The 25,212-nt window shown below is 36.3% G+C and overlaps 3 protein-coding genes and 1 long non-coding RNA gene across 4 annotated transcripts; 1 reads left to right on the top strand and 3 right to left on the bottom strand.

Annotated features, from left to right (window-relative positions):
• Positions 1-2,959: 2,959 nt before the first annotated feature.
• On the bottom strand, positions 2,960-7,885 carry LOC123711357 (juvenile hormone esterase-like). The gene is made up of 7 exons (XM_045663910.1): positions 7,759-7,885; positions 7,431-7,622; positions 6,830-6,998; positions 6,390-6,603; positions 6,001-6,213; positions 3,387-5,603; positions 2,960-3,255 (listed from the first exon to the last, which is right to left on the bottom strand). Exons 2-5 carry the CDS (start codon positions 7,596-7,598, stop codon positions 6,147-6,149), a joined length of 618 nt encoding a protein of 205 aa, XP_045519866.1. The 5' UTR covers positions 7,599-7,622; positions 7,759-7,885; the 3' UTR covers positions 2,960-3,255; positions 3,387-5,603; positions 6,001-6,146.
• Positions 7,886-7,938: 53 nt separating this feature from the next.
• Positions 7,939-9,817, bottom strand: LOC123711358. Its single transcript, XR_006753943.1, has 3 exons — positions 9,272-9,817; positions 8,937-9,069; positions 7,939-8,762 (listed from the first exon to the last, which is right to left on the bottom strand). It is a non-coding gene; the product is annotated as an uncharacterized LOC123711358 (long non-coding RNA).
• Positions 9,818-12,155: 2,338 nt separating this feature from the next.
• Positions 12,156-25,165, top strand: LOC123710630. Its single transcript, XM_045662654.1, has 10 exons — positions 12,156-12,209; positions 15,831-15,985; positions 16,160-16,318; positions 16,515-16,694; positions 16,781-16,909; positions 23,827-23,932; positions 24,007-24,140; positions 24,274-24,382; positions 24,457-24,546; positions 24,637-25,165. The coding sequence occupies exons 1-10, from the start codon at positions 12,156-12,158 to the stop codon at positions 24,736-24,738; spliced, it is 1,218 nt and encodes a 405-aa protein (XP_045518610.1). The 3' UTR covers positions 24,739-25,165.
• Positions 20,455-21,854, bottom strand: LOC123711261 (nicotinamide riboside kinase 2). The gene is made up of 4 exons (XM_045663760.1): positions 21,704-21,854; positions 20,932-21,591; positions 20,722-20,848; positions 20,455-20,605 (listed from the first exon to the last, which is right to left on the bottom strand). Exons 2-4 carry the CDS (start codon positions 21,303-21,305, stop codon positions 20,504-20,506), a joined length of 603 nt encoding a protein of 200 aa, XP_045519716.1. The 5' UTR covers positions 21,306-21,591; positions 21,704-21,854; the 3' UTR covers positions 20,455-20,503.
• Positions 25,166-25,212: the final 47 nt, after the last annotated feature.

The raw sequence follows: 25,212 nt of genomic DNA, 5'->3' as shown, positions 1-25,212 counted from the left end.
ACGTCTACCTAAAATCTGGAATCGGGCTAAAATATAAAGATAATATAAAAATATAACTATCGAGTAACCCCTGTACCTACTGATTACCTTTCAAGTAAAACCGGTCAGATGTCGTTTTTGTTTACAAATACGATATGTCACTGGTTCAACAGATTATCCTTATCGACTTTGAATGTTTTCCTTTTTATTTTTCCTTATTATTCCTAAATGGGTTTATCTTTACACATGGCCAAGAGTTAATTTCAAATTTAAAGAAAGTAAGAAAAATGTTCCAATCAACTATTCACCTTTATAAGGTCGTTCGTCGTTCGTTAAATTAGTTGTGATAAATGAGGAAAACGTCCTCGTTTACCGTGAGGAAATCCCCACAGGTAGATATACGCTTTCAGAATACATTATAATTGAATTAACAGGACCATTATTCTATTAATTACTTCTAGAAATCAGCATAGTAGAGTGGAGTCTATCCAGCTTATGTATAGATTAAAAAACTGTTTTTTGAGTCGTATGTAGCATACCATAGGAATGTGTAATATAGAGAGCGAAGTGGTTTTGTTCTTGGTGATATGTAGTATGATTTACACATGTCGCGGAAATTAAGCAAACCTAGAGTAGTAAGATATAAACAAAATGTTTACGGCTTAATCTCCACATGTTGAACTACCTTTGACTTCTAAACAACTGTAAAACTAATACCAAATACATACATGTTCATTTTTTAATGTATTAAATGGCCAACGGGCAGGAGGCTAATTTGATGTTAAGTGATACCGCTCCCCATGCACACACACATTCTGGTTCTACATAGTGGTGGTGCGCGGCAAAAACTATCTTAAGAAATTTTTCATGCAACTAATTTCTCGCGTTTAATTAGAATGCACCCATCAAAACAATGACTCATTTCCATAACAAAGCGGCTTATTGTTGTTTATCCAGTTTTCCTTAATATACTAGTACTACAAGTACTACATGTTTTCCTTAAATTGCATCAGCATGCCTATAGACAAAATTCACAATGACAAGTTTTAGTCTACTAGGCTCATTCTGATATGTGTCTTGCCCTTTTGAATTGGTTAAACGCGCTAATATTACGAATTTTAGACGGTAATTGTACACCCTCGTACTTAATAGACTTCGTCAAATAATTTGTACGCGGCTTTGGCGAGATACGCAAACTCGTTCAACGAGTATAACGTGTAGTGGTGTGTTTGATTTTTTTGAAAGATGAGCTACTATGGAGAGAGCTATTTGGATTTAGTACATTTTATTTGTATGTTATAAAATTGTATCTAAATAATGCTTTCCTTAATTTATTTTATATTGTATGTTAGAAATTTTGTTATTGCATGCTTTTTTCATGCAAAAATTTACTCTTTATGTACGCGGCCAAGTCCTTAAATATCAAAATTGAAGAGGAGTTGAAAATAGTACCAATAAAACTAAAATGACTTGGAAGATAATTGATAGTGAAACTGGAAGTCAAAGATCGCAATCAAGACATCGAACTATCTGTCGATACTATAATATTAAACTATACTATAGTAATCAAATCTACCGAAAATAATAAATAGCATAATTTATGTAATTGCTCCCAATCTAGCTATAATTTTCAACAATTGTATTGAAAGTGGCGAGTTTCCCGATCTAATGAAACATAGTAAAGTTATTATTTAAAGCAGGTTGTATGTCCGACCCCAGTAACTTTAGACCAATTTCCGTACTACTTACTTGTGGTAAAATATTTGAAAATACTATATTAAATAAACTTGTAAGTCATTTTAACGTAAACAAATTATTACATAGTAATCAGTTCGGTTTTACCAAGGGTCGCTCGAATAGCTTAGTCATTCTTTTTTAGGAAAAGGGATACTCTTCTTTAATAAAATCCTAGAGGCTCTTTTATCTCTGCTGCTTTTAATAAATTTAAGAAATGTATAAAAGTAAATCTGTGTTAAAAAGCATACTACAAAGTTAAAGATTATCTAGTTGATAAAAAGGCCTGGGACTAGTGCTAGAGTAGAGTAGAGTAGCCTGCTACTTCTAATTAATTTGCGATATTTGTTTTAAAATAAAGTGTTGTTTTATGATTTACTATTTTAAGAGAGTACTGAGAGTTTTTACGCTGGTTTTTTTTTCTTGGCCTACATCCTGTCTTCTTTGCCGATGAGTAGGGATGTCTACCTATTCAAATTTGGGATAAGTGATATTTGTATCTTATTTACCATAATAAACATATTTTTTTAACTAAAATGAAAAAGGTTTACTGAATATAATTATACAATAATCTCAGTGACCGATACTTAGTGCCTTCATTATTTATATTTTGCTGACAATGTTATACATGTTTATTTGCCGATTTGTTTGGCATGTTTGGTTGGAAAATTGCTTAAAATATATTTCTTTAAATAGATAGATCAACTATCTCAGAAAAAAACTTCAGAAGAGTAAAAAAGGAGCCCCAAGTAATCTGATTTCCAGCCTAGTTATAATTACACTATAACAAACTAATAATAAAAATCATTTCTATTTTTTAGAAAAATAATATGCTGACTACAAAAACTTGCATGCATGGTTCAGAAAATAAGCCCGAGAAAATACCTCATTGACATGTCATATATGATATTAAGTGGTTATTTTAATAAGCATTGTACCAAGCACCGAGTTTTTGTAGTCTGAATATTATTTATCTTCTTAAAGGTAAATGAATGAAATAATAAAAAATAATACAATGAATTTGAAAGAATACCTCATATTTCGTGAATACTGCATAAATATTCTGAAATTCACACTTAACAATTATTTACCCCATAAATAATATTAATAATGTGTTATTCTGTTAAACAGAATAATAATCGAAAACGTATTATCACTTATATGCAAATGAAACGACCGCGAGTTGTCGCCGTTAACCGACAGATGGCGTTGCCATAGCTCCGCCACGATTTCCAAAAGGCGTATACAATGCTGTTAGTATAATTTATTTTAGTAGCTTGCTAAATATGAAATAGAAAGTGTAATCACATCAATTTTAAATTACATATAAATATTCTTATGTATTTACAGTTTTGCGACTGATAATTCAATATTCTTTACAAACTACAATCTATAGGGTAGAGTTGTTCCCAAATGCGATATCTCTCTTTATACCAATCTTGTCCTAACGTGTATTGTTCCGAGATAGAGAGATTAGTCCCGTTAGATGGGGTAAAGGGCACCCATGTGGGGGGAGAAGTACCCCAAAGAGGGTTCGGGTCACTGCGAATAAATAAGAGTTATTAACATCGACCAATTCTTAAATCTTTATAAACATTTGCTGTTTAATAAATGCATTATATGTATATCTATAATCTTAATCTCAATATATTAATAAAATACATTTAATTTACCGTCAGATTGTTCTAAACATAAAATAGTAGTAATCTATATATATAAAAGAAAGTCGTGTTTGTTACAACACTTATAACTCGAGAACGGCTGGACCGATTGCCATGGTTTTTGATTTGTTGGGTTTTTTTCCGTCCCGAATAGCAGAATACATCTTAAAAACAATGAAAACTCGATATGTGTAATGAATACTTAATCATTTCAATAGATGCTGATTTATTTATTACATGTCAAACATTTGTTGTCCAATCCTGTCAAATAGTGTAACAACTATTTTTTTTTGGAGCTTATGGCCTGGTTGCTGAGACCTTTAAGCCACAACTTTATTTTTTTCTGAAGACATCATGTGTGTGTTCAGAAATTTATTTTTTGTAAAATGTCTACAAAGTTCAGGTACTGTTATATTTGTTTGTTTTAGACATTAATTCCCGAAAATAATACCTAAGATTTATTCTACAGTAAAAACATAAAATCATCGGGAAGGAACAGAATTTAGGGAATAAAAAATCAGTTGGTAAAGGTTATAAGATTAAGGAAAAAAAATCTACAGGCTAACAAAAGTGTAAATGTCTTTTTATAGGTTGTCTATGATTTTTCTTGATAAGCTATTCATACGTAGTGGTTATATACCCTTTGAGCTATTGTCTATGTCTCGAAAGTTCAGGCACTGTTATTATATTTGGTGGTTTTATGCGAGTGCACATTTTAATAACAATGCCGCGTCCTAGAAGATCTAATCTTTCCCAGCGAAGCCGCAATGCAATATCCATTTACGCGATGCAATTAGCACAGAAGGAGATTCAGAAAATGTTGGTCGATTGACTATTTTACCGGCGACATACATAGGTAGCCCGCGTCATTTGCATGAATATGACATATGTTCGTCATTATGGTCGGCCAGATCTATTCATTACATTTACATGTAATCCGAAATGGATAGAAATTATTCAATTGCTGCTTCCCGGACAAACATCAAGTGATCGACACGACATCACCGCACGTGTTTTCAGGCAAAAAATTCGGTCACTAATGAATTACATTGTTAAGCAACACGTCTTTGGGAATACTCGATGCTGGATGTATTCAATCGAATGGCAAAAACGAGGCCTACCGCATGCTCACATTCGGATTTGGTTAGTCGAAAGAATTCGGCCAGATCAAATAGATGACATCATATGTGCGGAGATTCCTGCTCCTGAAACCGATCCAGACCTACATGATGTTGTAGTCACGAATATGATTCATGGACCGTGTGGCACTATCAACCGACATACGGCACGGCAAGTGTTCCAAACGGTATCTACGAAAATTGACGGCAGAGACCATTACAGGCAACGATGGTTATCCATTGTATCGGCGTCGATCGCCCAATGATAATGGTAGAACTATCACAACTAAAGTGAAAGGAAACGATTTCGTAGTTGACAACAGTTGGATTGTTCCATATTCGCCACTTCTTTCCAAAACATTCAAAGCACATTGTAATGTTGAGTATTGCAATTCGGTCAAGTCAATTAAATACATTTGCAAATATGTCACGAAAGGGAGCGGTTTTTGGTATCCAAACATGCAATACCAACGATGAAATCACGCGCTATCAAGTTGGTAGATATGTGAACTGCAATGAAGCAATTTGGCGTATATTTTCATTCCCTATTCACGAACGTCATCCCACTGTTTTACATTTGGGGGTGCATCTAGAAAACGGTCAGAGAGTATATTTCACAGCGTCGAATGCTGCTCAACGTGCCGGCACACCTCCAGCGACAACACTGACCAGTTTATTTGCGATTTGTCAAAGTGATCCGTTCGCACGAACTTTGCTTTACTCAGAAATGCCACGTTATTACACTTGGAACGCTACATCGAAGAAATTTCAACGTAGGAAGCAAGGCGATGCATTTCCTGGTCATCCAGATATGCGTTCTACTGATGCTCTTGGTCGTATTTACACAGTTCTTCCGAAGAATGATGAATGTTTCTATTTGCGGTTGTTGCTGGTACATGTTCGAGGGCCAACATCATTTGAATAACTACGAACTGTTAATGGTATCGTGTGCCCCACATTTCGTGCAGCATGTCAAGAGCTAAATTTGCTTGAAAACGATACTCATTGGGACACGACAATCGCTGAAGCAATTATTTCTGCATCTCCAAGTCAGATACGCACATTATTTGCTATCATCATTTCAACATGCTTCCCATCGAACCCACGTGACCTGTGGAACAAATACAAAGATAACATGTCAGAAGATATTTTACATCGAATTCGCGTCAGCTCAAGAAATACCGATCTTGAGGTGAATGAGGAGATCCATAACCAGATTTTGCTCTTGATCGAAGATATGTGTTACCTCATGTGCGGCAGTTTGTTAGTTAGGTTAGGAATGCCAGCGCCAGATCGCGGAATGAATGACGCATTTAATAGAGAATTAGAACGTGAACGTGAATATGATCCACATAAACTAATCCAATCAGTTCAAACGAATGTACCTCTGTTGAATCCTAAGCAGAGGGAAGTCTATGATACACTGATTAATGCAATTGATGATGGAAATGGCGGGTTGTAAAACGTATACAAATATGTTTTTCTTATAAATCTATAGATTAACTTACCCCGTACGTGCAAAATTGTAGACGATAGTAGTGAGCTTGTCCACCATGATAGAGTCGTGAGAAGGTGATAGTGGAATGTCTTCAAAGGAGTGAGAACAGATAAATCAGCTCATCGTGGTCTTCTCTGAGGCCTTCGTGCCGGCCAGTCAGTGCTTAGGTATACCAACTGGTCGAGGAGGTCCAACTCCAAGTTGGAGGAAGAGCAGTACCTTCCTGCCTCGACGACATTAATTACAACCGCGTTCTTATTAGATAAGCAATATAAAAATATCTACATGACTCGCTAACGTATGGCAAAGGTAAAATAAGAGATTGTGTTGATCCAATAGTTTTGACTTTTATATTACAAACAAAAACATATCTTTGTTGTTCATAATATTTAAGATTACCTGTGAACCCCAAAGCCAATGACCGCGTCTCCATACAGCTTCCCCAGATTTTGGGCATCTTCTGTGTTATTCTCGAGGGGTTGATTTCCCACATAAGCCTCTCCGAGAACGGCAGCGGCGTGGTTGGAGGGCGACGGCAGCATGAACGCAATTGGCGACACTCGGTACCAATCGGAGTTGATCAGGGACGTGTGTATGAAGTTGTCCAATACCACTGCGACAAGTACATGTTTACGTAATTTTTTATGTAAAAAATAAGTTTTTACCCCCCAGAAATGTCGTGACACTCCCTTGGGTGTTTTTCTACGCTAACTGCATCAAATAAAAATGTAGTTGAACATAATCAATCTTTAACTTAAATTCGGTTAAAATGTATTTATTGAAAAAAAACTGACTGTTTGTGCGAGTTGCAGTCGCACAAACAAGAAAATAAAACTAACAGAAAGCCTCCCAGAAGAATTCGTCTCTTGTCTGACTGACGATGAAAGGAACCGAGCTGATCCTCCCCTCCCTAATGCTGACCATCGGATCTTCAGCCAAGAACCGCTCCTGGCCATAGTCTCTCTCGATCACTGGTCTCCAGATTATTATTGGGTCGATTGAGAAGTCCTGGAATATGGCTGCTCTTTATTTTGTTACATATAATAATCGTTGTATTGGTAAAAAGTGTGTACCTGTAATCGTATTTGTACATTGTAATTTCTCCTTAAATTTATGTAAAAACATGTCAATTGTACCTTCTGGTATACCATTCAGCACTATTATATAAAGGTTTATTGGTCACTTGGTGAGCATGTCCAACTGTAGATCGTATAATATCGGGTTTAAATGCCTGGAGGAGCCAAAATTTCAAATGTTTAGGTTCGATTTTTCTAAGAATAGTTGGTATTCCTACTGTAGAAACACAGTGTGTATAAGTAGGTAAATTATAAAACAATAACAAACAGACCGCAGCAACAGCAGACCTGTTTGCCCCATTCATGGCTTATTGCAATAATAAGGGACTTCACTATAGTAGGTATTGGTTTATCAAAAACAAACCCTAAATCCTTTAAGTGAATCCCCAAGTCTTCTCCAAGGAACGGTTCTGAGACAGTCGACAATAGCTCTCGTTAAGGAATCAGGACAATCGACTAGACGCGCCTGACGCACGGCCAGTGACAAGAGTTCCTGGCTCCGAGGGATTTGGGAGAAAGGCGAGCCGCTCATGGAAATTGCTCGAATGAAACAAACCTGTAATAGCACGAATTTTATGTATTTACGACTGTATTTTTATAGGTTTACGCCGGAGGGTAAGTAACCTAAACCTTTCAATATGATGACGTAGGAGTTTTACTTAAAATACAAACTTGACCTGCCAAATACATACCTTTAGACATAGACGACACTCATTCCTCCGGCACTATAACCCGCCAGTCACGCAGTTGGGGTCCCCACCAAATGATTCAATGTTCCGCTTCACCCAACGAAGGGCCGTCACCTGGTCCTTAAAGCCGTTATTGCCAGGTGCCTCGGCATCGCCTGTACTTAGAAAGAAATAATTGGATGACATTAATACCTTTTACAGAGATGACTCCATATTTGGAGGCTATTGCCTATAAGAGAGGTGATGCCGAGACTTTCGCAACATTATCATAAAATTTATCGTAAGACAGATTGTTATTTACATAATAACATAATCAAGTTCAAAAAACGGGGTTCGTGTCTCAATTATCTTTCTAATAGGAGCCAAATTGTCAAATTAGTTAGGATCGATCAATCAAGTTCAATTTAAAGTAAAGAATACACAAGGTTGCGCGTTTTCCGCCAAAAAAATCCCTTTTCATCTACCTATAGAGACATTTTATAATGTAAGTGTTGCATCAAAAATAAATAAGTTGTGAGTAAAAAAGACACAAGTTCTCGCGGATGAAGCCGTGTGCATGATTGTATTGTATATGTGTGGACTCTGTTTCCGCACTTAGACGCTCAATAGGTCCATTGTGCGTAAAGTCCTGGCTAATTAAACCAGCCTAACTCCTTCCAAAAGCACAGAAGCCTCCTGGGCACCTCGCAGGCTTCACGGAGCGACCTCACTGTTCCGAGGATTTCTACACGTTCTTTAGTCACAGCCTCGCATTCCAGGACTTCGTGGGTGACTGATTCCTCTGCGCTGAAACAGCCTCTCCCAGCCGTGTGCATGAGCTAGTATTTATATACAAAGACAAATTAAAAACATGAAATATTGTTACCCAATGAACCCAGGCGATAGTTAATGGTAACAAGGAGGAGATCCTTGTCCAGTAAATAGTGGGGCCCAGCTGACCTTCCCGACACTGAGTAGTAGCTCCAGCGTGGATGTACACCACCACGGGTAAAAGGGAAGTGATATGTCTGTGTAGTTTAAATAATATTTATTTAATCTTGAATATACACACACAAATATACCTATTATATTTTTCTCTTAAATTCTTCTTACGTGTAGTGTTTATTAGAAAAAAAAAACAATATAATATTTAAAAAGTGAATAAGTTTTTCTCAAGAGAATCATTTCTCAGTTCTAAATACCTGCTTCCCGGTTTGTACACGTTTAGTCTCAGACAATCTTCGTCAAGGAAGTAGCCCGGGTCAGCATCTTGTGGACACGCGGGGCCTTCCGCTGTCGCGTTTCTTCCTTATATTTTGTTAGTAACACTGGCAGCTATCAAATATATATAATTATCTTTTTTGTTAATCTACTACTCGAACTACTCGAAGGCAAATTAGCAATATTAATTTCTAAGTATACCTAAGGCTGGATACGATTTTTATTTACAGTTTTGGTCCCGGATCTCCATTAATTTTGCACAAACTGATTCTTCAAAACTATGTTTATAAAAATAGAGACTTTGGTAACTACTTACTCTGAACCGCAGTTCTCCGATGGGTGGTTCCGCATAGCGAATGCCCCGGAAGGCGTGTATGGGACGGCCACGGCGTGACGTCATCAAGGACCCCACTATAGGGCCCGATGGGGTCACGACCGTTGGCGACCCACCGACTTCAGCTGCTACTAATCAGGTGTATGATATATATTAACTGAGCTCTAATGAAGTGAACATTTTTCATAATATTCAGCTTACAATCACAAGGATTAGCAGACTTATCCTTTAGAACCGAAATATTTTTGGATTCGAAGGGAATTGAATCTAGGACCTTCTGAATAAATATATTAAATAAACAATGCGATTGTCAAACAAAAGAAGCATTGATTTGACTATACAATATTTTTCCAAACTTTCTTAGTATTCTCTAGAAATAAAAAATATAACTTTCGTTTTCTCTTCTGTTGTCTTACAATTCTCTTCTCAGAAAGAATCTTCTCTCGCTTCTCAATCTTACTTGTATCGTTTAAATTTACCTTTAACAGAGCTGAACACACAAACAAACCAATAAATAACCAAACACGACGCGTGCACCATCTTACGATACAGCAAGAAAGTGTCGCCTTTGTGTCAGCTGATTCGCCTTTATCTACAAACAGGAAAATAGCATTATAGTTATCAGTGACAGTTTTTCCTCGTAGGTAAACTCACAACTTCAGGTAATTCACCTAAACATGTCTTTAACTGACCTAAATACGTAACCTAAAAAAACATGAATATGTTTTCCTTCATTAAAGTTTACGTATCTGAATATAGTTAACCTATTCACTCAACTCTTCAAATAAATAACAACGCTACCATCCGCAATAGTAATTGCGGTATTATTGAAATCTTTGAGACTAATTTTCGAAAAGCTGTATTTAAAACTATTAGCTCTTAAATACTGACAGGCGCTTTATTACTGTCTAACTTGTAGGCGTTACTTTAATGTCTCCACTGTCAAATCAGTCCATATCTTCAGAATGTCCAATTGAATATACAATTTTTTTTTGCACCATTAATGAAGTCTACTGCACGCACTTAAATATGCAATAACTTTAAGCGGCTTATTCTAAGTAGTGTCTATGTGTTTGTAATAGTTATAATACCGTATTCCGTGTGAGAGTCTCAATGGGACTAGAATTCATAAACGGAAAGTTGCAGTTTAATGCTTTCGCCCATGTTAATATTACGAATTCGTAATATATTTAAATAATATATTTTTATTAAATCTTAATTTCTATATAAACAATTAATATGCGTATAAAATCGCAGGTACACATATTATATACAGACTCTGTTCCTTTAAAAATCTGAACACCTTTTCATTGAAAGCATTGTAAAGTTCCCACTGCAATTATTTAAACAAGTTCAGGGAAGTGATTAAATAGGTTTACATATAGAGAAGAGTTTTCATTAATTTCATTTGTGAAGATGAACTTCTCTATAATTTATATCACTTCTTTAAATTTGAACAAATAACTACCCTTATGCTGTTCCCAATGATTATTTGATCGCTAGAAAAGTTGAAGGAATAATGCGCTGGGTCACAACCACGGAGAGGCGTCCTTTCACCGCATTCCCCGCTATTGATGCTCTTACATCTCAGCAGTCTGCAATCAGCACTCAGTAGTGAGCAGTGTTAAGCGTCAAGTGAGCGTTGTGAAATGCGGTGACGTTCAATAGAAAGTAGATAGCTATTTTGTGTTTAAGATACAATTCAGAACAAAATGTTGCGGTTCCTGCTTCTTTTGGTGAGTTTAAACCTAACTACGTTTATGCGGTTTTAGGCCCAATGAATAAAATATAACCACACAGTCACCCGATCGGGTCTTTTTTTCCGGTCGGTCCTTTTAATAGCAAATTGAACAGAATTTTCATAAGGGTATAAAAACTTTTCGGTACATGTATAGTTTAATGTTCACACATTAAACTATGATGAATGTGAATGAATTGAAATTGTTTTTTATTAAATAAATGTTTAAGAATGTGAACTCTAACTTCGTCCACCACGAACCACTAAGTTGTCTGTTTAAACACGCGTTAATGCGTCGCTTTTTACAAAACTGGCGAATGAATTAATAATTTAATAAAAAGTAGTTCTTGAACTTTGAGAATTGATTAGTTCGTGGCAATAAAGCACGTTGGTTTCCGTGTGCAACTGTGTATTGTAAGAAGTGTAAGCGGAACGGCAATGTTATGGTCTAGTTAAGAAAGCGCTCCCAGCACGATACGTTGCTATCTGTGTCAGTCACAGTTATGTGGCAATCCGGTAGAAGCCCTTTTACCACCGTTACACTCGCTTTATAACATTAAGTTTGACGCCAGCTAATTAGAAAGAATAAAGTTAGGTATACCTAGGTAAGATCTTGACGTCTCTGTACATCTCGTGTAAAAGGAAACACAACTGCCGACAGCAGTAATAATAAGAATCCCATATCTCAATCAATAACATTAAAATATGACGAGTAGTAAAGAAGTGATAAATTAATAATATTGTCCTAAACAGTGTCACGCTTAGAAATCATCAGAGTATGTTAGATTGTGTTGAAGAATGCGATGCCGTTACGCATGCGCCATGAATATCGTATCAACAGACCTCCGAACTGATATTCGGCTCGGTTTTGATTTGATGATGATTTATTATACCTCCTTCTCTCTAACTTTTTCAGTTTACTAATATTATAACAAAACATAAATTAATGGTGTTATAATGTACATAGTTTCGTTATGTTCGACTTAATATAACTATATTGAAATTTAAACATTATTTCGTTAAGTGAACTAATATTCTATAAGATATAAGTATGATCTATTGACATCTGTACAGTGTTGAACAAAAGTATAAATAGTATAATAAAAGTATATTTCTGGTCTTTGCCGAATGGAGGCTAAGGCTTTGTGGTCCAGTTTCATCAAAACTGACGTCATACCGCCTGTTAGTCGGCCTTCACACAGTGCCGGGGGCGGTCACTGCCCTTATACTTAATTCTACTTTCCTCAGTATGTAGGCTAATGATTAGCACTGAGAGATAGATAGATAGATATGGAACATGATGAAGTAAACACAGGTATTAAAAGTTCTAGGTTTTTTCTTTTTTGTTTAAAAGCACCTCAGAAAATCAAATGCTAAAGCAATGCTAATCTCAATAAACTTGTATTCTAAAAAAATCTATATTAAAGTATACGAAAATGTTATAGATTCTATAACACTGATAATAGGTACGTATAGTTATTTTTGGGATAAATTACTGCAAATTCCGAGAATCTACGAGGACTTGATACTTATTTAAATATGTAAATTAAAATTACAAATATACGGTGATATTTATAAACTACGAGATTGTTAATCCACGGATTTTACTATTTGACCTACTGACACTGAAAAGTTTACTGGATGTGATTATTATCTACCTGTTGTACATTTAATTAAAGACATTTATACAAACACTAAATAAATTAGAAAAGAGATATTTAAATAAAACCACGGACCAAATTAATTAGCAAATACTGCAAAGCCCAGTGCGCTATTTATTTATCTGTAAGAATATTATTGGTGTAGCTGCAGTGTATGTTTTTTGTATGTAAGCAATAAGACGAGATATTACTATGTATCGAACAAATGTTTTCCGATCGCATCTAGATAGTAAAGTTTTTCAAATGCCAAAAAATTTAATTAAAAAACAATACCACTCCTGGTGCTACCGGAATAGCTTTATTATATCATTGGCCCAATTTATTATACCACTCGGGTGGTGATACGATAATTGGTACAAGAAAGCGTGGGGCTACATCCTGGAGACGAGGAGCTCAGCCCTCTACATTTAGAGTGGAGTGCCTCCCAAGTTTAGCCTCATCGCCTCGAACAAAGATCATATTATAAACTGAGGGTAATATTTTAACATAAGTAAATTAAGTAAGAGGAGGCTCTATTGGGTTTGACATACATACGCAGGTCATACTTCGCTCCAAGTCTCGACTTCGAATATTAGGTATACTTAATACATATACGTGGGGCGTTCAATAAATAGTGGTAATGCGATACATTCTCTTTAGACAAAAAAAAATCAGACAAGCATAGTCCAGAGACTTGATTTTTCGTGACTAGACTAGATTTTTTTTGTGTCTGCATTAGAAACAATAATAATAAAAAACAATCAATCAAAGTAATTTGTTTGCGTCGTGTCTGAACGTATTCTTAAAAATGGATAGGGAAAATTAGGGATTCATACTCAGCACACCAACTCACAACCAATATGGAGACGTATTGGTGGTGCGTTGGTGTGCTGAGTTCAAGCAAGAAGAACTTCCATTACCGTCGACCCCCGCACAGGGCGGCCTACATCAGTGGTGACTGAACATATGATTAAAATAGTTGAAATCATTATCTTGGCGGTTCCTCGTATTACTATTTATTTCATAGCAGAAGAAATGATTTCCGCCCGAATTGCGATTGCTGCTATTAATAAAAGCTGGTTTCCGATTGTTCCTTATTCACAGGAAAAATCACAAGAAGCCAGTGATTTTTATCAATTTTCGCGGTTAAAGAAGGGGGGCATAAATTTGAAGATCTTAGTCGCCGCGGTACACATATTTTAAGGAAATAGGCAAGGAAAATAACATTTAATATAGGATAATCAAATCAATCATTACATTTATTTATTGAACACCCCTAATAGTGCGTAGTCCAAAATGATATTTAGCACACGTTATTAGTGTGACGTACAAATTCATAGTATGAGAAGTCAATGTTCTTCAATTGCTTAGCGGGAATAATGAATAATGACTTGTCAGCTCTGATTACCTTCATGAATGCCTTATGTAAGTTTACACACCGATGAAGATTCAAATTTTATTAATTATCATCATTAAAATTTTACAAACGCAATACACATGAAATGTACTAATACAGTGTGGCCAAAAAGTCGTGGATCACACAACTAGGAGTTAGATGGGGTCATCAGCTGGAAAAAAATGTTCTACGGAAGATCCTTAAACGTCGAGTTTATGGTACTGTAGAACAAATGTTGTTTTGTTTTTCGTCCTAGAAACAAATTAGAGCCAGTCATGGCCATGTCTAATTTGTAGAATCCCTATTAAATGCGCCAAACTTGTAATACAGGGTCACTTTTCGGTAGAGTATATTTTTTAACAGTGTGTTTCGAAGTAAACAAGAAGTTATGATTTGAGATATTTTCATTTTGTAAAACTTAATATTATTTTTAATACTGGGTTTAACAACCATAAATAGTATGTCTAACGCAAGATCTTATCAGTACCAATCTAGTGGATAGTATATAAAAGACACAGGTGTAGATTTGTCGAAGAATTAGTGAAAAATGTAAATTTTCTTATGAAAACGCAAAATAAATTATAACTCTGCAGGGGTCGAGTTTAAGGACCTGTAGAATTTATTTTTGCAGCTGATGACCCCATCTAACCCCTAGTTGCGTTTGATCCACGACTTTTTAGCCATCCTGTATATATGCGGTGACCCTTATTAAGGTGTCTAGATTTAAATGTAACATAGAAGATTATACCTAGATAGACGTAACAGTAAACAATTGAGAGCAAAATTTCCCAATTTAGATAAAAAGCTCTCACGCGGCGGCGGTTGACCTCAAATCTTATAAAGACTGAGAAAGTAGACTCAAAAGGAAAACTCTTTGGTCATGTAAACTTATAAAAAATCGTTAAGTGTTAATAAGGAATTTTAATAATCTATAAATAAAATATATTTTTTTATGAATAAAATCGCCTGTTTACAAAAATTGACCTAGAAACAAAGACAATAGAATCTCAATTTTAAATCAGACATAATTTTCAAACAGATACGATGAAAGTATTATTAAGTTAATGATCCAACCTAACTACACGTATCGAACAGCGAAGAGCAGCATAATACAATACAAATGTCGATATAAGCGTATCAAAGCACAAATTGTATTATAATGATGACTCGGATAAGTGCTCGTAAGTAGCATTTCACTTTTCATTCGAATTACGAAATTTAGAAATTATTTCACCTAGTTTCTAGTTAACAGTTTCGCTATCATTTAGTGTTTTTTTTGTTATTACTTATGCACCGCCCATGCTGGTTATTCGGTAAATATTTCAGTCCCTTAAGATCTTTATTGGCGATCCCAATAGAGTGTTCGCCGAAGTTTAATCACTTCAACTAGGACTTTAATTAGGAAAATATGAAATTCAATTTGGAAAGCCAAACAGACATCCCTATCGTCCGTGACTACCTAGAGGTTATTTAAGGTGATATAGTAAAGATTAAAAATCTTTTCAAAATCGAAATATTGAAATTACAGTATTGTCAGCGACTAGGGCAGGTGAGACACGCATGTCTCTAAGATACGGTTACTCGTCCGTTACTCTGACCTGCATTCCGCTTCGACGCGTCTCACTTGTTTGTATGTATTGTATATGCACGTATTTATTTTACGGCTTTAAGGAGCAGATTTCAAACACCAGTTACTATAAGAAGATGAATTAATACACAATTTATGAATGTGAATAATGATAAACACATCCATCTCTATTTTTCCAGACATTTACAGTAATCATCCAGGCGGATGAGCCCTCCGCTTCACTTGCAGGGGAAACTAAGACCCTCCCGGCTTCCGGCGACAATCACACCGACCCAGAAGAGCCGCCAGAAGGATATTACGCCTTCGTCGAGTCGCCAAACGCAACGCCACCGAGGTAAGGTTTATTATGTAGATATTATAAACGAGATTGCAATTTAAAAACAGAATATTGTTTAAATACAACACAAACATGTTTACGACTTGCGCCGGCGCCGTTTAAACTTTCACCGGTTGGCTCTAACAATAAATTAACTATTTTTACTGGCAAATAAAATGATTGATGTTACAGGGTCCGCCCACCACCGTACCGACAGGTGGCATCGGAATGTCCCGAAGCGAGCGAGTCCAAGGCCCACGTAAGCGCTAACAACCTTTGCGGAGACCTCAACCGGGGACTTATACCCCGTAACCCCATGGGCCAGAGCCCCAACGGTGAACCATATCCTTTGTGAGTCATACGACATCTCCCACTCAGAGGAACTACTACAAAGTAGATCGTTCATTTGTTACCCATATTTTCTCGCTCTAATAGTCTCGATATGTATCTTAAGCATACCAACATACATACAAAATATAAGAATTAGCTTGTCCGGGATAAAAAGTTTCACATTAATGTCACATCCTGACCATACATGTTGTTTTAGTGAGCTGATTCGCAACCATACTCTGCGCTACTTATCCCGAACTCTGCCCGTGCTGCGCGCTGACGACGCTCTGCCCCGCGTCGCTCACCTATCCGCTGCCGCTCCCGCCCCTGCCACCGCCGACACCGCTACTTACGGAGCGCCCTTGCCGCACGCCCTTCCCGATGTACAGCACAACAGGTGTGTGTTGCAACGATGTTCTAATGGATCATCACTAATTTGGCAGTTTTTAAGAATTCGTGACGGACAATGTTTTAATTTTCAAGATTGGAAGAAAGAGGACGGGCGGCTCGGGCGCGGGAAGATCCTTGGGAAATACCGGACAGCGAACTAGAAATGGAGCACCGAGCGGACACTCCCCGCGAGAGCCGCAAGTTCTGCGACGGCGGCGGTGTGTGAGTATATTCTTTATATTTTGTATAACGAAAAAGGAGTAGCTTGAAATCTCAGAATGAGCTTTTATTTATTGTAAATCTTATAAATTTCAAGTTTTATATTAAAATAAAACATATGAAATTGGCGTTTTGTCGTTGTGGCCACTGACATCGAATATCTCCTCTTTGGTTAGGAATTCCAAATTCAATTATGTACAGTTATTTACTCGTTTGTTTTTCGAAATCCATAATTCATTTTTTTTCTTTGCGTCTATAAGTATTTATAAAATGGAAAACATGAAATATCACGTTATATATGAGCACTTGTTCCGCCGTGGCGCTAGGGGTGCTGAAACGGCTCGAAGGATCAATGTGTATGGCGACGGTGTCGCAAAAGAAAGCACCTTGCGTTTTAGTTCCAATGTTTTTGTTCTCGAAATTTCGACCTGCAGAACAAGCCCCGTGGACGGCCCGAGACCAAACTTGATAATGAAGAATTCAAGGCTTTTGTGGAAGCAGATCTACCGCAAACTACGTCTGAGTTAGCTGCAGGCTGCGGTGTTAGTGATAAAATTGTATCCATTGTACCCAGTTAAAGGGATTAAAATTGGGAAGGTGAAAAAACTTGAAAGTAAGAATACCTTACAAATTGAGTAAGGCAAATCGGCAAACGCGCGTCGACTGCTGCGTTACTCAACCGGCACAATAATGTGTACAGGTACAGACCTGTGATGAAAAGTCAATCTTGTACAATAATTGGAAAACACAGGTTTGTAACGTATGTTCATTTCATTACTCCATCTTTTCTAGTATGATTGAACTAATTTATCCAATAAATGGACCGAGAAAGGAGTTGCATCCTTTCTTCTTCAATGTTAGATTTAAATTTAAACAATGAGCTGGAGTCAAGGGACTTGGTTCACAAGGATCTTCACTTAGTATGCCTAAAGGCCTGGAATTAAGAATTGCTTCAATTTGACTTAAAACCGTTAACAACTCGTCATAAGATAACAATTGTTTACCTATCACCCGGAATAAATGTGTCTTTACACTTTTTATTGCCGCTTCCCAACTATCACCAGAGTGTGGAGCGTTAGGCGGAATAATTTGCCATGTAATACGATTTTCATTCAATACGGAGCGAAAGTTCTCACTGAATGCGTTAGAAAGAATGAAATTTTGGAGTTAAATAGGAACGTGCACCAATAAAATTAGTTCCATTATCCGAATAAATTGCTTGGATTGGATAATTTTTTTCACTTCTTCTACCCCGTCTTCGAATAGGGGTATATAATAAAGGTCCACCGAAATCCACGCCAACCTGAGTAAAAGGTTTAGAAATCGTTAATCTACACTTTGGTAAGTCAGCCAAGCCATTATTGGCGCTGTTGCAGCTCTCGGGCGCAATTTAAAACATTTAATTTTAAATTGCACATTTAACACTGCCCAGGAGGGACCGTTTAACCATAAACTGTGAAGCGGTTAGACCACGGGATAAACAATCGGCAGGATTGGTTTTGCCGGAAATGTGGTAAAAGTTTGAGGGGATAAAACCTCCTGAATCTTCACGATTAAAGAATTAATGGAATATTTAATATTCAAAATGTCAAAACGAGAGGATATAACTATATTAGTTGTCCCTATTATATCATTCGAACAGCCACCAAACCCGTTCACATACATAGGTTCGGAAAACGTAATTAAACGTAATTTAATAGTAACTTTGTACAACACGCAGTATAAGTACGACAGTGGCTCTCAAAATCATTCATTACGAAATGATTTTGAGAGCCACTGTCTATAAGACAACGCAAAATATGCGGGTGCGGGATACCACGCGTATCAAAAGTACATACGCGGGCAGTACCAAGTAAAACCGATAACGGTTGTGATATCAAAGTATTCGCTGAATTCTGCACTGAACATAAAGAAATCGGCGCGTGAATGTTATTAGGTTCGTCTAAGGAGCCAGATGCGACAAGCGGAGTACTATCGACTAGCAATGACTCACGCTGCGACTCAATGGCTCGAGCGTTTGATCGCAGTCCATCCATTCATTCGCCTGTTTTTCAAATAAACTGGGATTATTGGAATTGCACGTTTTACAACTTTTAACAGAATTAGAATTTGTGGTTTTATGTTTAACGCTTAAACATTTTACGCAATAATTCCGTTTTTTAATGATATTGAATCGTTCTTTATCATTTAATTTTTAAAAATCTGGACAACTGTGTAACTGATCGTGAATTTTACTATTACATAAAGGACATTTTGAATTAGTTTGAACAGAATTAGAAGTTACAAAAGATTTTACGCTTTTGGAATATTTATTATTAGCCGGTTTTATCATAGTAGAATCTGTTCGTTCCAAAACTTTACACGGTTCCCTTAAAAAAAGTAATTGCGTATAACAGGGTATTTTTTTCTAAAGGAATTCTCAAATGAAATAATTGTTTCGTTGCCTAATTTTTTAAGTGCCAAAAATAAATGTAATGTTGATAATTTTGTCAAGAAAACTATTTAAACCGTCTGTAGAAGACGTTGTTAATGTTTTAAAATTAAAAATATTATCCAAATCCAAAAGCCAAGTGACCGTATGTCTTGATATTTGTCAATTAAGGTAGAATAAATTAAATCATAATTATTTGCCGTTGGGTTTATGCCGGCGATCGCAGTAAGGGCCTTCCCTGTTAGTTGACCACAAGGATAGAACACCTTTTCGGAATTTGACATTTCCCTATTGTTGTGGAATAAATGGTTATAGGCTTCGTAGAATGAAGTCCAATTATTTGGGTCGCCATTAAATTGTGGTAATTTAATTGAAGGCAATTTTAACTTTGGGTGATCTAATTTCTCAACTATAGTACTTTTAATTTCCTGTAGCTTACCCTGTATGGTTGCGTACAGGTCCTCAAAGGACTCTCATGCGTGAAAAGAAGGAATGAATTGAGGATATGCTTCATTTACTCAATATTTAATTGAGATACTAAGTCATTAAATTCAGTACGAAGTGCTTGAATATTAGACATTTTGATTTGGAAAAATTTTTCGTCTTCCTTACTATTAAGGTTTAACGTCAAATCATGTAATGATTGAGTCTTAGAAAAATACGAATTTTGTCGTGCTTGCAATAATAATATGGAACTTGGAACATGTTCCAACTCGTTTGGTCGAACATTCACCGTCTTTTGTTCTTGTTCTTTTAACCATGTTATCTACAAATAATTATTAATTATTCCAAAATTAACGTTACAAATATTAAAATTAAATAAAAAGGTCACTCCCTTGCGCCATTACGCCGGGACACCACCTCCCATCTCCGGTTCGTGTGTCAAAGTCAAGTCGACAATTGTCATTGGTCATCCTTCTTTGATTGTCACCGAGCGCGAACAGACCTAATACTAAGAGCGTGCTCATATAAAGCCCACCATTACAAAGACATTATTTACCAAATAAAACTACGAAATACCAAAGGAAGAATCGTAATCGATCCAATTTTGTATATGTATCTTTCCAATATTACTTCTATTCTTGTCAATATACAAAAGCTAAAATAAAACTCAAAGTAGTACTAAAAGTGTATATTCTTAAATGCGAATTAACAATAATCAACATTCATAAGCGAGAGGCTCCCGACTCCGTCAGGTCTTTCAGGACGAGTTCGAAAGCGTCCGGACTTGTGCCATCCAACATCTTCACACGACTATCTTTCTCGATCTTTAACAAAATTAAATTGACTTTAATCCAGTAAAGGAGGCGAAGGGTCTTTTTAAACATAAGAATGTTGCATCAAAGAGAAAGTAGCATCCCAAGAAAACGTAAGAGTCCCTCACCTGTGCCTTGAAGCGCAAGTGCTCAGGCCAAACGCATTGTTCGAAGTACCCGGGCGTGTCGGGCGGGTCGTACAACCGCAAAGCGCGTCTCGCCGCACACTCGCCGTACTCCAGCACGAAGTAGTACCTGAAGCGGCGCATTCGTCACTCTACTAGAACTGTTTGAACAAGTATAAGCGAGAATGCAGAAACGACCGAATAATAACTCACCTTAAGTGACACAATTCGTTCAAAGGCCTGTGGTTCAGGACGGTGAATCCCTCGAGAATCAAAAAGCTCTTCCCGGGCACGCCCCATTTCCCCTCGGCCCTCTCGAGGTCGACCGCGTGAGCCCTGGTCTCCCCTCTCAGAGTGCGCAACACGTCGTCGTGCATCTTGTCCATGTCGAGCGCCGACAATATGTCGTAGTTGTTGTGTTCCACGCCCGGACACCTCACGTGCTTAGGGCTGTCGTCCGGGAGGAAATACTTGTCCTGATGAAACACGTATACCGGCACTAACGCGTCCCTTAGGCGGTTGGCCAATGTCGTCTTTCCGCCGCACGTGACTCCCGATATCCCGATCACTATCCAGTCGTTCACCATTTTTGTACCAATTCTCTCCGATTCTTTCAATATACTATAAATCTTTCCTATTAAATGGTATTTTCTCACAATTGCAGCATTTTTTCTATTTACACTATTATTTTGATTTGAGATATTTGTAGAAAGGTAATTCTTAAAAAATATACTCAGGGTCTGTTTTGCTATAAATAAGGGTACAAATGGAAGAGTGTGAATGAAATGAGTCCCCCGATAAAAAAAAGCCCCCAAACTGCACAGAACATTAGCACCCACTGTGGATTTGGTATGTACTTGTAGACATACAAATCTGAAAAATGTATGTCATTAAATTTAATGTAAATACCTAACTGAACTAGGCCAATATCTTAGTGACCCTTGTGGCAATTCACATCATATAATGTAAACCAAACATAACTCACCGCTGTCAAAGAAAGTATAAGAATTAACCCAGATCACAAATAAAGTGAAAATAGTGAATGTTGATATCAAAGTTACTTTTCCAATGACTGCATCTGACAAATCCATCCATACATTGCTTTAACTTTTTCTTTCTCTTCCTTGTTTTAAAGATTATTTGCAAAAATATGAGTTTTCAAAACTTTTAAAAGTTTCTTCAGGGAATAATATGGACTGTTCAATTTCAACTTTTTTCTCAAGTCTTTCTAGCAATGGTTTGCCTTTCACTGCTCTGTCTAAAATCTGAAGCAGAATATCATTTATGCACATAAATTTTGAGGCAATGTAATAACATAAAAGAGGTTTTAATAATGTACTAACAATACACATACATTTTCTATGAGTAATTTTACAATGACTTATTCATCTCTCATTACAATTAACCAAAACTTTTCAATACAGATGACATTCCGATAAGTAATTTCTCTATGTATGTAACAAAAAACTTTATGAACTTTAAAATTATTACAAATTTATTTATTATTTACTATACCTTTTGTGCCACCTCCGGCTTAGACACAGGAGCAGACAGTGCAAGCAACTTCCTTATATTGCTTTCTACTCGGTCTTCTTCGGGTGGTATCTCTATCTTATTTTTTTTATTTTCCCTTTTGTATGAATGAAAGCTTCCTAAAAATATCACTGTATGTTTAGAATTGCAAAAAGTTGATTTTTTGTTAAGATATTAGAAGATTGAAAAATATAAACTACATGTTCAAATTTTCTTGTTATTTTAGTAATTAAGTTTATACATTTTAAATGTGATTCATTGAGAACATTATAATATAATGGTAGTTCATTAACTACGTTTATACTATTTAAAATAAAACACATACAATGTTTGTTTTATGCGCCAAGGATTATATTATAATAAAGCAGACAAAATTTTGCGGCTAATAAGTATTATATAAAATGATGAAATAATTGCGCGAGGTCGACTTACCTTGACCCGACTTCAAACGTTGGTTTACTCGGGCACGCTTGTGTTTCTTAGTGTCGTTTTCTAAAATCAAACACAATTTTAAGAATATAACTCGTTCGTGCTATGCGCACAGCTAAAGAGCAAATATAACCTACCTTCAGGATCAACAAATGCTAAAGCTTGTTTCACTAAGGCTGTGGACATTTTAATGCATTAAATACCATTGAAAATACGTTTAGATTTTTTCAAAGTACCACTTATATTTTAATGAATGTAAACTTTAGCAGAGGGGATTTAAGTTCTAATAAAAAAAGAATGTAACAGAATTCATGTGCAGATTGTGCACTTGATAAAACTAAACGTCATGTTCATTTCATGTCATGTCAGTCATGGAAGTGTCAAAGTCAAGCTAAATGAAAGACGGCAGCAGCTGTAATTTAAAATGTAACCATAGATATTGATTTTAAAATAAGGAAACAATCAAACATATTATGTTGATTTAGTTTTTTTATGTCTGTTTATAAACTTAAGTTAATTGTTTTTCGAACGTTTTGCATCAAAATCACCACAAAGCTTTACTGTTCCTACAGGTTTGTTATCATTTATATGTATAGAAGTTATTCCAATAAATATTAAATGTGTGCTTAAAAAAATCTCGAAATCGGAAAAGCCAAACAACAACATGTCTATAATGTAATACTGTTCGTATAGACATATATATTATAAGTTATATTATTTCATATATCTATTAGCTTTGTCTTATAAATCAAAGTGTTGTTTCTTGTAATTTTTCATTGTACCATTATTGGGTTAAATTTTAAGATCAAATTTTTTTATCAGGGCCATCTGTTGAGAGAAGAAATTTCATAACAGATGGACATGGATTTTCTTTGCAGTAAAGAACAAAATTGCTATTATATGTACATATGATAATTTATAGGCTGCGTTTAATGAGATCTATTAAAAAAATACCATACATTTAAAAACATGGTTTCTACCATTACTTTTGAGCGTTTTTTATTGAGGTGGATTTTCTACATCATTTATATGTCTTGTTATAAATATAAGGATTCCTTATATAAATTACGTAATTATGACATTTGTTCGTGATAATGGTAGTTTGTGTACATAGCTAATTATAAAATAATCATTTCAAATTTTCAGTTTCTGTATGTTGTATCGGGCTATTAATGGAGACTCTGCTGGACCTGAACGTAGGGAAGACCCCGGAGTCGCGCCGCATACTCCGCACGGACCACACAGATACGAGGTCGGTATTTCAATTTTTCATTATTTCACATGTCTTTTGTATTCATTGCTTAATCTTACCAACGCAAATTACAGGGTCCCCCCACACCATGTCCTGCGCGTGTAGAATATGCCACTCCCGTATTCGCTCGGAATTACCAGGGTGTGTGGCGGTACGTGGTACAGATACCCTACGAGGGATACTTTACACAAACCGTTGAAGTCACACGGTAAGTTTAAATTTATCTGTTTCGTCCGATATCATAATATTGTATGCATCACTAATCGGAGTCCTAAGGAATATCCTAAGTGGTCGTTAATGGTGTCCTACGAATGTAAATGTAAACTTAAAGTATTTGTTAGTTGCATGCAGTCTCGATGCCATTACTTAGAGGGCGGATGTTTGAGTTCGCCGCGCTGGGTGTCGCTGCTCGTCGCCGAAATGCATTATCCATCGACGCCGCAACAGCCGGTAAATTATATTTGGAAGCCTTATTTTTCACACACTTTTGTCTATAATATTATTAACAAAAATGTACGATTTAGGATTACCAGCAGTTCGGCACACAGACAGGGGAGGTGACGACCGAGAAGCCCATGCACTGTGATGGACATGACGAACTAGGATGTTATCAGGTACTTTGTCACTGAGATTTAAAACTAACTTTAAAATAAATACCGTGTGACAAGCAGTGACAACATGTCTCCGAGTGTGAATCTTTGCAGGTGCGGTTGTACTACGATTGGTTTCTGGTGCCGGGCTCTTGCAAATGCTGGCGTCCAGACTACTTCGCGCGGTACGTCCGGCGCAGACACAACGAATTGTAATTCATTACTTGATTGAGGCTGCCGCAATGTTTAAAGGGATACCCGTTCTGAAGCTTTCGCTGGGACTCACTAAATGACTGATTGTGACTATTATTTAAAGGCTATATTATTTAATCAAGAATTCATATTATGTAACATCTTAAAAACATTACCATGACTTCTTTAACCATGATTGTAATGTTTTTGCTAACTGTAGGTATCCAATGTACATACCCTATAACGTAATGTTAAAGGTAGCTATTCGGTGCTAGGCGTATACTAAGACTGTTGTAGTACTAGGATATTAACCACGTGTAATTTATAATAATATTGTTAGTATTAGAGCGATAGAACCTCAAATGTTTATATATATAGATGTCTAAAATGGATGTTAATAGATTTAAGGAGTTTTTCACACAGCTCTACAAAATGCCGTCCTATAATTAAATTTGGGTGCATTTCGATCTCTGTGAATTTAAATAAATTTTGTTAAAA

This window comes from Pieris brassicae, chromosome 6, assembly GCF_905147105.1.
Source record: "Pieris brassicae chromosome 6, ilPieBrab1.1, whole genome shotgun sequence".
NCBI classification, from domain to species: Eukaryota; Metazoa; Arthropoda; class Insecta; order Lepidoptera; family Pieridae; genus Pieris; species Pieris brassicae.
This window is presented reverse-complemented; position numbering and strand designations above follow the sequence as displayed.

Bases quoted from the DNA above. Each gene is read 5' to 3' on its own strand.
- LOC123711357 (XM_045663910.1), bottom strand. From the start codon at position 7,598: ATGAGCGGCTCGCCTTTCTCCCAAATCCCTCGGAGCCAGGAACTCTTG. The intron at 6,604-6,829 runs GTTAGTTTTATT...TACTTGTCGCAG, and splicing joins ATTCTTCTGGGAGGCTTTCT to TGGTATTGGACAACTTCATA. The intron at 6,214-6,389 runs GTAATCTTAAAT...TCGTCGAGGCAG, and splicing joins ATTGGCTTTGGGGTTCACAG to GAAGGTACTGCTCTTCCTCC.
- LOC123711261 (XM_045663760.1), bottom strand. From the start codon at position 21,305: ATGGTGAACGACTGGATAGTGATCGGGATATCGGGAGTCACGTGCGGC. The intron at 20,849-20,931 runs GTGAGTTATTAT...GCGCCGCTTCAG, and splicing joins AACGAATTGTGTCACTTAAG to GTACTACTTCGTGCTGGAGT. The intron at 20,606-20,721 runs GTGAGGGACTCT...ATTTTGTTAAAG, and splicing joins ACTTGCGCTTCAAGGCACAG to ATCGAGAAAGATAGTCGTGT.
- LOC123710630 (XM_045662654.1), top strand. From the start codon at position 12,156: ATGGAGGCTAAGGCTTTGTGGTCCAGTTTCATCAAAACTGACGTCATA. The intron at 24,383-24,456 runs GTAAATTATATT...TGTACGATTTAG, and splicing joins CATCGACGCCGCAACAGCCG to GATTACCAGCAGTTCGGCAC. The intron at 24,547-24,636 runs GTACTTTGTCAC...GAATCTTTGCAG, and splicing joins ACGAACTAGGATGTTATCAG to GTGCGGTTGTACTACGATTG.